The 15,391-nt window shown below is 41.8% G+C and overlaps 1 protein-coding gene across 1 annotated transcript in view; it reads right to left on the bottom strand.

The window, feature by feature from the left end:
* NFATC1 (nuclear factor of activated T cells 1) overlaps positions 1-15,391 on the bottom strand; it is a 110,087-nt gene that overhangs the window by 32,847 nt on the left and 61,849 nt on the right. Inside the window, exons 7-8 of the mRNA XM_054284833.1 lie at positions 13,442-13,497; positions 12,078-12,210 (exon numbers count right to left, since the gene is read on the bottom strand). Of these exons, the coding sequence (XP_054140808.1) occupies positions 12,078-12,210; positions 13,442-13,497 (189 nt within the window). The remainder of the gene's footprint in view (positions 1-12,077; positions 12,211-13,441; positions 13,498-15,391) is intronic.

Genomic DNA, 15,391 nt, shown 5'->3' with positions numbered 1-15,391 from the left:
AAGTTGCAAAGATACATGACAAAGTGCTATGTACAAGAAGTTTTAAATTATGAAGATATTTTTGAAAGAGTAGGATCTGATTTGTTTAGTTTTTTTACATAATTGCATTTGAGTTTTGCTAATGCCAACTCCTAACAAATGTTAGTCAGTCTCTGGCTACCAAGAAACACTGATTCCTGTTTTAGACCTCTGCTTGCTCTACCCACTGTCCCAAACAATGCCCTAACTGAGCAGTCACATCTCTAAAAACTCCTAGAATGTGGACAGAAATGATTGTCAGTGAGCATCAGCTCAGTGGTGACAAATGCAGAGCTGCTTTCTCCAATCAAGGAAAGATCCTTTGTCAAATTGAGGTGTCTTTTCAACATTTGCTTTCTCTCTCAAATCAAAGAGAGGCGTCTTTGAAGCTTCTCCTACAAGAGATGCAGTATACAGGCAAAACTGACCCACATTCTCTGTCAGGAAAATTACAAATAATAGAGCCAAGCTAGACCATAGATGTATTTTTTTCTGGTCAGATGCACCTCTAATGCATACAACAATCAAGTATGGATGCGTGGTGGCATTTATTTTCTTTCCAAAAACTTTCTGGTGACACTAGAGAATATTTTTCGTAATATTCTAATATCCAAACCATTATGGCACAAAGTTAATAATGAAACACTTTTCACAACTCAGCTCAGATACATGTGTGTTGTACGAGCGTCTCTGATTGTATTTTTATTTGCACGTGTTTTACAAAACACACATTTTTCAGCCATTTATTATGTTTGTGTATGAGTCTTTTTGAGCCCCTTAAAATGCACGTGTCCATCTGTACATATAAAACCTCTTTTAACACTCACAGATTTTGTTGGTGGTGAATGCACTTCACTACCCTTGTTTTACAGTCCCTGAGCCCCTTGTTAACTTTGTTCCCTTTATGTTCTTTTACATGTAGCTGCTTGCAACACTTGTTTCAAGATTTCTAGCACCCCAGTAAATACAGGTCTATATATGTAACAGATGCACAGGTGCTGCTCAAGACAAATAGGCTAGGTGTGATGGACTGTCATTGGATTTCTCACAATCTTATTTTCACCAGCTTGGGTGATGCACACTGGCTAGCAGGGCTACTAATGCACTTGGCTAGAGAGAAACAGATTCCACGTCCAGTGACAGCTTGACAAAATCACTATCACACCCTTTAGGAAAATGCAAGACCGAAGAAATGCACCTAGATAAACACAGCAACTCAGATATTGTAAGAAAATACCTTTAACAAGTTCTTGAGCTAGCAAATATTCTCACATGTTTTATATTAGGATCACTATGCTAGCACTAACCACAGCACAGCTGGAAATATGATGGTTGTTGAACACCGAATTTTCCCAATATATCACTGTTATAGAAACACCTGTGCTAAATAATTCCACGCTCAACCACTGGCAATACAACTCCAATAAACCCTGGAGTTGTCTGACTTGTTATAACCCAGGGAAGGATTATAGCCCTGGTGGCAGGCAGGCTGGAGGCTTTACGGAAGACAGGTTCCTGATCTCAGGCTGGCTTTTCATTGTAGCTCTTCTGCAGCACACCATTGCACTTTATTGTCACTTCAGTCTGAGTCTTTTCTTTAAAATAGCAATGCCATGGGGTCCATTTGGAGGTCTGGTTAGTGGTCATGAATATTGTAAATTTTTTTTTGTGTGTTGCTACACTGAAATATACATACTACAGCCAATGGAAGACCACCAATATGTCCTGCTCAGCACAAGGTGAAGGACTGATGGGTGGCAGGAACTGTATTCCACACCTGTTAGTCCAAAATCTCACTTTGAGATGGTGACAGCAGCCAAAGACACTCCTGGTGCCTACAAATTCAGATGGAAAACAGAGACTGGTCAGGGCTAGTCAGGGTTGTTTTGCTTTGAACTAATACTTATGGGCATTAGTTATTTCATGTAATGGGAAACAAATTGTCTTTCAATGGACAAATACTCGATTTACTTATGCTTAGAGTTGCCCAAACTTGTTCAACTGAACTGTTATCATTACCTTTTTTGATGTGTTTTTCCAACACAGTAAAGAAAGTCAGACATTGCTCTCTTTCATATATTTTGTTTGCATGCTAATCTCATCATTAGAGTAAGTATCACACCAGAAGACAGAAAAAGTTTTCCTGCTGAAATGGTGAAGGGATTTGTATCTGACTTTTCTGCGTTTTGCCAGCTGCATAGCCATTAACCCTGTGCAGAGTGAGTGTGAGCATCATACAGACTGGGATGACAGCCACTCAACCCCTTAAAAAAACAGCAAACCTCTTCAGGAGGTACAGGTTCAGAGAAAGGAGGTCTGTAAGAATTTTTTTTCCCAAGAAGAAACCATTACTAATGATCCAGATGATCTGGAATCAGACCTGTAGAGCTGAGCATGTCAGAAGAAACGGAAGACATTAACATTCCCCTTCTGGCCAGATCTCAGCTTTAGTATTTTACATGAATAACTGTAGTACTTGACTTGGGGAGGATACAATACCACAAATTGCTGCATTACATCAGTTAATAGTTTGTTTATGCCGCTCTGTCCCATTACCTGCTTCTCCCCAGCCTATGTATCTTCAACAAACAGAGTAACAAAGGTCAAAAATCTTTGCCAATGTTTGGATTTGCAAACTCAACTCAAACTACCTGTGGGTCTGATCTGGTCATTCTGAAAATACTACTATTAATAAATATTAATAAAGTATCAATTCTGATTGTGTCAGAAGTTGGTGTAAACCACCTTACATTTTTCTGTGAAAGGGCAACTGTTTTTGTCCACTTTTCAACAGACTTTAGAGGGCCCGAAGCAAGAGCTATGGAAATTTCAAGGCACACCTCCCCAAACCAAAGCAGGAACAGCGTGTAACTGTATTCACTGGTTACCCACTTACCATCACAGTGTCTGTTGTGTACTCAAACACTGTAATGAGGCTACAAGGAACTAACACATCCTCACCCACTGTCTCACGGACTTCTGGGGGACTGAAACGCTCAGCTGGGGTGGGCAACTGTACCTGACTTCGAACTTGATGCAAACCTTAGTACCCACCTTCACTGTTTTCTCCTAGATAAGAAAATCATAGAATACCCTGACTTTGAAGGGATTCTCAAGGATCAAGTCCAAATCAGGGCTCTGCACAGGAGAACCCTAGGCAGTTCACAGGGGAACCCTCTGCACGAGACAACACAGCAGACAGCCCTGATCACAGGCCAGCTTGTGTTACCACTTATCTACTGACTCATGCTTGATGAACTGCCAGTCTTTACAAAACCAAGATTGAAAAAGGGGTTTTAAGCCCTTTTATACATCCCCATGGAGGCATGGTAAGCTAGCTGTCATAACACACATCCACTTCCATCATCACTGACTCCCACAAGTGAGTATTTCAGAGGGAGATGCAACGTGATATAGGCAGCACTGCTAATTTTCTCAGGAATAATATTTAACAGAAAACAGTATTAGCCTAACTTTTACCCAAATATTTCAAATCTTGAATGACTTGGTAACACCCTGCCAGCTAAAAGAGACACTCCTAGTCAGTCACACAGCAGGCCTGGGCTGGCAATTAACTGCAAAGCCTCACAGCTGTTCAGAACCTGTGAACACTTTCAGCAGAAAGAGTCACTTCTTAAATCCAGCAGAACCATACCCAACAGCAACAATTATTCTGTCTCAGAACTGCTCTGTGGTGCTGAGGGAGCACCTAGTCTTGCAGACTCTCAGCTGGCTACAACAAAAAACTGTGACTGAATTTGTGATACACTGAGATTCACCTATAATTAAGTGCAGCAATGAAGCCAGAATTTGTGAAATTGTAAACACAAAAGATGAGACTCAGAAGCCACATTATTCATTTAAGAGTGCTGAAGGATCTGGCTCTTGCCCTAAAAAGGTAAAAAAGAATGCAAGTTCGGTACAGTGAAATTTTTAATGCCTGTTACTTCACAATGCACAAGGTCAGCTGACAGATGGTTTTATACAGTTCTTGTTTTTGAATATTAAAATATGACGGAAGTCACTGTTCTAAATTAGTCTGATAAGCAAATTAATTTCAAATTAGTTTTCAATGGTTTGGTGATGCCTTCTTAGACTCTGAACTCATGTCATTATGTCATCTAATTTAATATGAAGTTCTGAGAACCACGCATTGGCAGCAGCCCTAGCTATAAATCAAAGCTTCTTACTCAGAGAGATCAGGGTTGTGACATCATACCAAGGCACTGGTTGAAGACAATGGTCCTTCTGTGTGTGTCTGAATCTGGGAGAAATATTTCAGCCAATTCTGCAAGCCCACATTTAAATGAAAGGCCTTTCTAGCAGGTAAAAAGTTAATATATCAAACCTAGAAGAAAAATAATAAATCATGCACATTCAGTAAAAGGAGTCAGAAAGTACTCAGATATAAACTATACGTATTTTTTGACAATTTTAACAAGCCTGTGTTTGCTTTTACACTTCAGCAATCCAGATGGGTTTTTAATTTTTTTTTTATTTTTTGGGGGGAGGAATGTTATTAAAATATGTGAACTGAAAAATTAAAATCTTACCAATTAAGCAGATGTTTATCCTGATTAACATTTAACTATCAAATTCCCAATTCCATGTAGTATTATCAGTGTAGACATTTATGGCACTAAAATATATTTATTTTATCCATAAGTTTGATTGAGCTTATCCAACAAAATAGCTTCCTTTCATGGTGCAGACTATGATGTAGTTCCCTGGCACCTGCACACAGATTTTAGTTAAGAGTATGAAAATCAAAACACTACTTTTTTCATCATGTGCACACACACGTTTCTTCAACTTCTGGACTAAATATCTGGCAATTGGTAAGAATTTGGGATGGGACTTTCAAAGAGAGCTGAGGAGTTAGCTGTCTAAATCTCCATTACTGAGTTGAGCTCTGAGAGGCCGTTTGTGCCTTTAAAATCCTCCCATGTCAGTCAGTTTTGATACTGGCAGAACACCTTCAAAAGACACTGCACTGGTGACCCCAGCTCCTGTCACTGCTTTGCTGCTGGGTGACCAAAGACTAATTAGGGATGTGGACACATCTCCATGGATTTGTGCAAAGACAAAATGCTGGCTGCTGCTGCAGCACTGGCCAGATCCAGCATACTTGAGGCCTCACCCCTTGTTCTGACTGCGGAGCAGCTGGTGCTGGGGAGAGGCAAGGGACTGGCTGCCCTCACAAAACACAATTCCTGCTTCAGTAACACCGAGCAACATGGCTGAGCAAAACTTTCTGAAATGCCCTGCCAACATACATGCAGCAATGGCAACCTCAGCGACACGGGATGAGCACTCAGTCCCAGGGATCTTGTGAGACAGTCAACTACAGGGACCTGTGCAGATGCTGTCTGTGAACTTGGTCTTTTCCCCAGGCACCTATTAAGCCAAAACACTTTTAAAGGTCAAGCTGCTATCAAGCCTTTGCTTTTAGTTGCTAAATCCAGTGCATGGTGACTCAGACACAAAGGAAGCCTCCTGCCATCAAGACACTGCAGGGAGCACATGTGTGTGTGTGCAACTTTTATCTGCACAAGTATCTGAATGCGCCCTCTCTTACTTGTACACTGCTACTGGGGCTACTCATCAGGATGGCTAACTCTAAAACAAGCCTGCTTACCTGCCAGCCCTTTTTGGATTTTGTGTATGGATTTTTACAGGTTCAGATGAATATGTACAGTTTTATACAAGAATGGCTCAGGGAGATGGAAACCTTGTGCATACACCTCACCACATAATCTCGGACAGTGACATTATCTGATTTGGAAGTGCTTTCCAGCTAACTCATTTGCTAAATGCTTTTCAACAGCTGTTAATCTATTAGGTTATTCTACACATATTTATGAGACAGAAGATTATATACAGTAGCTTGTTGCATACCCTGCTAAATCAAGTGGGGAGAACTAGAAGGTAGGTGGAGGGCATTTTGGGTTGTGCTAGTACAGAACATTATGCATTAGCTTTCTTTCAAAAGAAAGAGATAGATAAAAATTCTTAAAAGTTACAATTTTTCACCAGAACAATTTGTTCAATCCTACAGTGTTGAATAGGAAAATCAAGTCCTGGGATATGCCCACTTGGGCTGCTCTACTGCTGCTTCCAGAGCATGGTGCAGCACCTGACTCCACTGCTGCCTTCAATTGGACGTTTAACTGTGCACAACACCCACTCTGCACTGGCCAAAGTTTTCTATGTCACCTCTGTCAGATGTTAAAATCCACTGGGCTGAGGTCTGTTTTGATGATGTTACACAACATTACACTACCAGTGCTGACTTTATCCCTGCTTGCACTGGAAAGCAAGGCAAGGAGTCCTCAAAATGCTCATGCAGAGGAGTTCAATGACCAAAACTACAGGCTGGGGTTTTTTACATCTGAAGAGGAATATTTGAAAATTGAGATACTGAGAAAAGATAATTTTATACACTGGAAGTTAACTGCTAGGGGTGATCATTGCTGATGCTCAGACACAGCCAGGGGCTTCTACAGAGCACTTGTCCACCCCTGCCTTTCACAGGGCAATCACACAGGTGATGCTTTTTCCTGGCCTTCCAGGTGAACATGGAGCACCACAGAGAGGCAGCATTCTTCACATGCCTCTCCACACAGATTAAGACAGACTCTGTGTGCAGGTCAGATGCAGCTGGCTGGGCTCTGTCTGACTGCTGAAAATGGATGTCACCTGGATAAAGTGTGGGCAATGCACGAAGTGTGGGCAACTCCAGTGGGCACCCAGCACCTGAAGATGTAATGCTGGTGAGTGCAACACGAGCCTCCTCTGCTCCTCCACAGACCTCCCATGGCTCCTGGATGGGAGTGGAGGGGCTGAGACACCCAGTGATGATGAACTTTGTGATTGTCATAAATGAGAACAGGACTCTGACAAAACCTCACCTGCTTTTAGTTACTCTGCTAAATGTCAAAATTACCAATCAGCCAGTGGGTGGCCAAAACGAAATAAACTGTGTCAGTGTATAGTGTAAAAATGAGTAACTGTGATTCCTATTTTCACCTAAAATAAAAGTCCTCTGGGGCCAACCTTTCACCCCGTCCCCTCTGCTGACCTGTCCTGCCATGTGCTGGCTTTGCAGCAGTCCACATGCTCCTGGGGATGAAAACACCTCCAGCAGGTCTGAGGCTCCAGGCCTGACTCAGCCACGCTCCGTCCCCTTGTTGAGGCACTGCTGAGGTTGTATTGCACCAGCCACAGGTTATGGTCCCTGCACAACACAAGCCCTGCATTGGCCCTGCTCCCCCAGCAGCCCCCAAGTCACCATCGTTTGCATAAAGGACTAGGCTAATAATTTTGCCAACCTCAAGCAGGAAACTTCAACAAATACCGAGAGGTGAGAGGTGTCAGGAGATAATCAGCACAAGCCACATGCTGTGTCACATCAGAGTGGCAACACTGTGCATCCTCATTTCTGCTAAGGGGCTGATGTCATCTTTGAACTTAGGGAGTGAGGTGTGGGTGGAAGGGCTGAGGTGAAACAGAGGCATGGCTGCTCAATGCAGCCATAAGCAAAGTGTTGCTGCACCCATCTGTATGGTGGGCAGGGGATAATTTTAGAGCAGAGGCAGTAAGTCAGGAGAATGCTGACAACAATATGCCGTGGGCAGCACACACCCTTTCCAGATGTACACCAAGGGGTGGTTCTGCAAGGAGTGGGGAGTTGGACTTAATGATCCTTATGGGTCCTTTCCAACTTGAGATATCCTACTATTCTATTCTACAATGTTAAGAGCTTCACTTCTGTGCCGCTGGGCTGCAAACTACAACACTGAGGCACATCTAGTCACCACAGGCAGGCTCTCAGCACAGCCACACACCCACAGATTCAAAGGACTTCCACCAAGTCACTGTGGCCAGGTTTTCAGAGGAGCTCAACATCTTGAAGACTTGTGCAGATGACGGCAGGGAGGCAAAGGAGCTGCAGAAAAGCTGTATCTGTGAGTGAAGGCTGTGCAGTTGGAAATCTGGCCCTGTGGGTAGCAAAACCCATCTCAAAGTAAAAGCTACCCAGAATATCAACACCATTTTAATAAATACCAGAAGCAGTTAAATGATCTTTTAATAATGCTTTGACAATTACGAAGCCTGACAGAAACAGAAACTGGAAATACTTTATCATCAACTCTTTGCAAAAGCGTATTTTTCATTCCAGTAGAAGAAACACATCAACTTCCCTTTTTCCTTTTTATTAAATATTTCCTGGACAAACTAGCCTGTCTTTAGTTAGTCAAATATCACTACTTTATAAATAAAATTCAAAGAAAAACTTTCCTGTGTTCAACATTCTTGATATCAATACTTGCTGGATGACAGAAAACATAGAGAGCACTCACTCCTATCTGCAAAAATAAGTTCTTGACCACATTTCCTCTATTTTTTTGTACCTACTTAAAAGAAATCTAAACAGACAGAAATCTAATCCTTATCATTCATTGTTTAAAGTCTTCTGAGCAGGAGAAGTCCTTCAGCTTTCTTAGATGAAAACACAGGATTTCGAATCCCAGCATACATGCCTGTGTTCTTCTTCAGACACTCTGGGTTAGTTTAACCCTGAAACGTGGTTTTCCAAAATGTTCTGCCACACGTAATGGAGCTGCAGAGCCCCCTGCACGGAGCCACAGCAGTGGAGGCACTTTAAAAGCTGAACATCCAAAGGCTCTGCTCAGAATCCTAACTGCAGTGTCTGGTCCAGAGCCTTTCTCCTCAAATTTTGATGGGATGTGGCAATGCAAAATGCATCAGTACTTACCATATGAGCTGCAGGAATTCACCTGTGCCAGAATGGGTATAGAAACTACTTATATTTCTGTGCCAGGCATGTCTGTGGAGGAGTCTCCAAAGGCCTACAAGCCTGCAGGCTCCAGTACAAAACTGACATGCAATTGCTCAGTGATATGTATCATTGAAGTAACACTAAAAAATGACATTACAGTCATTTCTGTACAATATAAGCTAATACAGCATTCAGGAGTTGCTCAAATTTAGCAGAACAGTAAATCAAAATTTCAATTAAAAGTGGATTATGAGTACTTAGGTTTACAGTCTATCCCAAGCCAAAGACTTAAGCAAGCCCGTTGTCAAGATCTTGGCTCCTTTTGCAAAGCATCTACTTTCTGTTTTGCTTTGTTATTTAAACTTTTCATTTACAGAGCAGTAAGATTTTCATTTTTACAGCAGGTTTTTTTTTATTTTTGAAGCAGAAACTCATCTTCACCAAGTAAGTCCCTGCTCTGCCAAACACTTGAGCTAACAGAGGGAAGGTACAATCCTGCCACATCTCCGCAGCACGGGAGAAGCCCTGAGATGGCGAAATAACACTGCTGGAGATGGCAGCTTGTGCTGGCTGCATGTCACAGAGCTGTACTCCATGGAGATGCTATAGGACCATCCATGGGAGGTGGGATGAGTGAGGTCACGTGTCCCTGGATCCACTGGCTGTTTTCCCCTAGGGAATGAGGAGAAATAGGAGCTACAGGAAAAACCCCCTACTGCCCCACAGTGGGGGTGGGAGCTGCACAGCGAGCCCATGGCTCTCCCACTGCTCTGCATGTGCCCACACCCACCCCAGGAGCACAGCCAGGGGGTTCACATAACATTTAGGCTTTAGTCCACATTTGGTATTTTGCTTTGGCACAGTCCAGTTGAGCTGTAAAATATGTGTCTGATGTGCATCATGGAGCTTTTAAAAGCTCCTTCACACAGAAATACCTGCAAAACTACAGTAGGCACTGAAATGCAGCATTTGATTAGTCCTAAAGCACAGAAGATTAAGAAGCAGTTTACCGGATACTGTCTCATTTGTGTAAAACCACATCTTACACTTCATGATCACTCTGACATTCGCTTGTCAAAACCCTCCACCTTCTCTGTTTGTGGGATTTGTTTAAACAACAAACAAAGTGTTACCTGGGCCAAAATCATGCTTATCTCATCTACATTTTTTTACACTGATCACCCAGTGGTTCTTGACTTAGGTAATTTTTTCTGCATGAGCTAAACTTTGGTTTTCTACAATGCCTTGAAGCAGTAAAAGAATGTTGTGACTGAAATCAAGTGAAGCCTAAAATGACTCCTAGAAACACAGCAGCATGAATGACTGATTCAATCACTGTACGTGGTTTCTAAATACACAGCAGACGTGATTGTATCTATCTTTGAAAGGCATGATGGCAAAAAATACCAGCCACAGAAGGGCAAAACCTTACCGCTGTAACACAGGCATTACAACACATGCTTATTAGAAACATACTATACTATTATTTCTGATGATTGCAGAAGCACATTCACTTTTACCACTGCTATGGGTGAGGCTGCAAAGAATGCAATGTGTTTTTCAATTACCTACATGCACATATACATATGTATTAAGAGAATGTGAATGGAGAACCAAATAGGAATGGAAAGAATATTTATTAGGAATACTGCTTTCCTTTATCCTACCCTGCTGTTACATTTTTTCTTTCAGGTTTCCTCACACAGAAATGAAAAGATTTCACTTGAATTTAAATTGGTGCAGCAGACTAAACAAGATTCCTAATGTTTTCAACAATTACCATAATTAAAGATGCCTTTGCAGAATAAAGCCTAGGCTCGTTCCCTGTTGTCACTAAGTCTGCTGTCACTAGTATGTATTCTCATCTCTTCACATCAAATGTTCCAAACACAGAATAGTGATAGCATAAACCAACTCTGCAGGAGTGCACACTATTCCCAGAGTTTAGAATACAATGGTAAAAAAAGGCCTATGTAAAGGCTGGAGGGAAGATGCTGCCTAATAAACAGCAGCTAAGAAGAGGCCTGAATCTGAAATATTTGTGAGGGTAACTTGGGTGACAAGGCAATACCTGATTGCCTCTACAACTGATTTTTGTTGCTGAAAAGTGTTGTGGAAGAGAATAAAAACTCTTTTTCTTTCCAGTTTAAGAGATGAACAGTTTTTAAATGTACAGACATCCCCATTGGGAATGAAGTTTGCATAAGTAGGCTGATTCAGTGAAGCACAGCTATACAGAACATATGCAATAAGCACTCCGCTGCCAGGTCAGGTTTCCTGTATTTTTAATTTAAGTCCCAATAAAAGTGCATGCATGCTAACTGGGTGAAATTGCAAATGTGTATTTTATGGGATTTCACTTACAAAAAGTGAGCATGTCTCTTCAAGTCATGTGATATGACTTGAATATTGTTTTGTTGGTATTTCCCACAGAAGGACTATTTTCACTTGGAAAGAAAAGCAAAGCTTCATAATTTTTTTCTAAATCCTTTTGCTTTCCAAACAACAACAACAAAACAAACAGCTTTCTTTTCCTACTTTACCCCAAAGAGTGCTCTTGGTAAAAAAAGCCATTTCAAATAATAATTAAAAAAAAAAAATCTAAATTTACTAGCTATTAAAATCTTCATACAAGCCTGCTTGGAATTCAGCTATCATGAGTGACTTTATTGTCACTTCACAGCTACCAATATAAGCTCAAAAAAAAAAAAAAGTCACACATTTCTGAACATTTCCCATCCATGAAGCATTTTACATGGAGCACTCTGATCTCTACCCATGTTGTCCATCTCAGTTTTCACCCCGTGCAAGGCAGCAAAGTGCGAGATTACTGCAAGGGGAATCCACACACCACCTCTAGCTCAGAGCCCAGCATGCTTAAAATATTGTGGTGTGAATTTAGAAATGTTATTTGAATGCAATTTACCCTCTGGGGTTAGAAAGTCAGTCCAAGGGTTGACCATAGCTTAGCAGAGAGCTCAGAGCCTTCACAAACGTCTGAGCTTGTGCTGTGGCTCTTCAGCTCCCAAAAGCAGAAGCCCTTGTTTCAACAGGTCTCTGCCACCAATGCAAATGGAAACAATCTGCATTGTCTCTTGTGTGGGCAGCAGAGACAAAGGCAGCTCTCCTGGACTTACTCTCACTCTCATAGCACCAGGTATATTTCCAAAATATTCGAATTACTAAAGAATTATTAGAACCATGTATGATCATTATCTCACTTTTACTAGCAGAGATAAGGAATTTGTTTTGTTACCATTAGCAGGAAGATAGGTGAAAAGCTGGTACTGGCTCCTCTTTCTTTTCCCATTGCAGACATAGAAGTTGACCTGAACAGGGCTGGTAATTCTCTGATTGCGGAAAGGTGGTATCTCAACCAACAATGAATTCTGCAAAAGCAACAAATCAGAAAGTCAAGGCACAACTAAGGCAGTCTAGCTGTACAATAGTATTGAAAAGTTAACCCCAAGAAGGAAGAGGAACACTCTCTGAAGGGAAACTGGTGGGCTTTGTGGGCAAGGACGGCTTCCCACCAACCCCAGCGTCCTTGCCAAGGACTCTAGAAATAGGGAAATTATTTTAGCATGGCTAAGATCTTTACAAAATCACTAGCCCTCCCTTCTTCCCTTTGGACAGCAAATATGATACTGCATATGGACAAGGCTCTATCCAGCTTGCCTCTATCAAGAATCTGGGACCACAATCAAATTGTGGTTTCCAACTCAGCAGGAGAAAGCACAATGCCTCGGTTGGCAGGTCATCCCTGATGTATCTGAACCTAACAGTATTTCCTTTGAAAGGCATCAGGACAGAATTACTCAAATAGTTCCATTTTCCACAGTGAAATATATTTTTCTATAACAATCCAGGAAGTTTTAAGCATGCTAGCTTCTGTGCATGGGAGAGTCACTGCTGCAAGCACATCTAGTGCAACATGAAAAAGGGCTGGAGAATGTGTAGATGCTCTTCCACTGCCAGAAACCAAATACTCCAGCATGGGGCTAAGGAATGACTTAGCTTCTAGGGCATCAGCTCAGACATATGCACAGTGAATCTGCTATGACCATCAAAACCTCCCTTGGCGCTTTTTGAAAGAGTAACGGGGAATTCTCTTTGCATTTGGCCTGAATTCAGCTGAGATCTTTAAATTGTTTGCCTGCAGTTTTGCAAGTATTGCATATTCCTGCAGACGTGGAATAGTGGACGTACTTCCCACTTGGAGTCATGGCTGAGAGAGCCACACTTCTCCAATGTGGATCTCCTGTGAGGGGACTCATGTTTCTCCTGCTGAAGATAGAGGAAAGCCAAGGAAAATGATCAGAAATTGCTTTGGGAGCAGTGGAAAGAACTGACCCAGCAAGACAAAAGACGAGCAGATGGAACTGGCCCATCCCAGACAATGAAAAAATATTTTCCAAATGGTCTCTCCTACTTTTGGGATAGCTTCCAGCAAAGGCTTTTTTACCCCATGCTCACGTTAAAGAAAGATTTCCAGGAGGGGAGGCCTAAGTACTTGTTCTGTTTCAGTGCCAAAGCCTTGGAAATCCCTCTTTAGCAACAATGCTGTAGAAGGCAATATATTTTTTCATCTTGATGTTAAAATATTTAAGGCAGACTTACTGGCTTGCACATTTCTTTGTCGGTTTTGGCTTCCATTTCCCACACATGGTGACCATCTAAAAGACAAAAGAAAAAGATATCTAGTTCTTTCCTTTCTTCCTTTCCCAAGCCAAGAAAGGAACAACTTTCACAAAAACAATCTCTTTGAAGGGGCACTGCATATATGAAAAGGAGCTCTCACAACGCATTGCCCAAAGCGTTGCCCAACTAAGAGACCATCTGGGTCACCTGTGACAGGGGCCCCTTCAGCTTTTCTGAAGGGAAGAACCACAATTCAGAGTGCATAATGTCATGATGGGGGGAGCCACTGGGAGTTTGCTCTGCCACTAGACTGGACAAAATATGCAACTGTTCTACATCTCAATTTGCTGAACTTTCAGACCACAATACTTCTACTTATGACACCTTTTGAACACTACCTAAGCTCTAAGTTATATTCAATATTAATACTAAACAATACAAAAAGAAAGGTAGCATTAAGGAAGCTACTCAGCCATGCAGGATTTCATTTTGATATACTCCTAGTTTGGCTTGGCATAATTCTGCTACTTGGGTCAAAAGGCAAGGCCACAGGCTTGGAAACACATCTTTAGACTCCATTTTGAAGTTGGTCTTGTTCAGCTACAGCAGTCCCACTTCTGGAGCTGCTTTTAGTGGTGTGTTGGGTCCTCCAAATCTACCGAATTTCTGTTTTCCAGCAAACACAGATTTAAGCCACAACTACAACTTTTTCTGGGAACGTGTCTTTTGAAAGAAACTGGCTTTGTCTAGTCATTTTTCCTACATTACTGATACAGAAATCACTGGAAAACAAGGTGGGCTTTAATTTCTTTGCATCTTGAGACCTCAATAGGAAAGAAACAAGAAAACTAATACAGAATGTAAGGTTTCCATTCTGCAGACCTAGAAAAACACAACTGAAAGGCCATAAGCAGACTGGATAAGCTGGATAAGCTGGACAGTGGAGACACATGCAGCTTCACGAGTCCCACCACTGTCAGATGTTACGGAAACGAAGGGGAAACGGAGACTTATGTCATCTCTTTTGTACATTTATTGCAGCACTGGGACATGCAAATGCAAATACTAGTTATTTTGAACTTCATCTCATGCATGTGGGCTTGCCTTAGAAAAACAGCCCTCTGAAAGGTAAAAGAGTGAATGGTACTTCTTCTTTTCTCTTCGCTTTCATGGCCAGGATGGAGGTGACGCATTTAGAACTGCCTGATTTATTTCAAATGTCTGTAAATAATATTTTTGTGTACAGCTGTCCTACTGTGAAAGGAATGCTGCTGAGGGACTATCCCTGGCGATTGTTTTAATATCCAAAACCCCTTTCTCTTAAATATATGGAAAGAAGTACAACATGAAGGCTTCAGCACAAATACCACAGTGAATTTGGCAGGTCTTCCCATAGGAAAACAATTAGCAGATCTACCCTCAGTTTCTTCCTACATTTTAACTTGTGATGCTGGAAGAGGAATCCCTTTAATTGGTACTGCCACGTTCAGCTGCAGGGAGAGCAGGAGCAGCCAGACTTGAGAGTCTCAGTGCTTGAGACTCCTTAACGATGCCTTTGGAGAGTGCCAGAATTGAAGTAGGCTCCTTGGGAGGACTGGTGATCACTTCACAATTTATCCAACAGATGCTTCCCCTGGGCTGTCAGTAGAAAACCCTGACCAAAATTCAGCAAGCCAGGACACATCCCCTGTCTGGGAGCAGCCTCCTTTATCTCCAGCCTCTGTAGCACTCCCTCCCTGCCCCTAATTAATCCAATCAGCTATAAAAGAAATGCAAAGCTGTGACACTATCGCACTATTGCACATTTTGTGAAGTGTAGTAACTTCTGCTTTGGAAGGGGATTGCTGGGCCGTTTTTTTTAAAAACCTACAGATGTCCAGACTAGTAGTTAACATGTGTTCAATTTGCCTTTGTAAATGGATTACCAGA

Source organism: Melozone crissalis, unplaced genomic scaffold (assembly GCF_028551555.1).
Source record: "Melozone crissalis strain CALT ecotype California unplaced genomic scaffold, PUWL_Pcris_2 ptg000042l_1, whole genome shotgun sequence".
NCBI lineage: Eukaryota > Metazoa > Chordata > Aves > Passeriformes > Passerellidae > Melozone > Melozone crissalis.
Note: the sequence above shows the minus strand (reverse complement) of the source record. Positions and strands in the feature narration are given on the sequence as shown.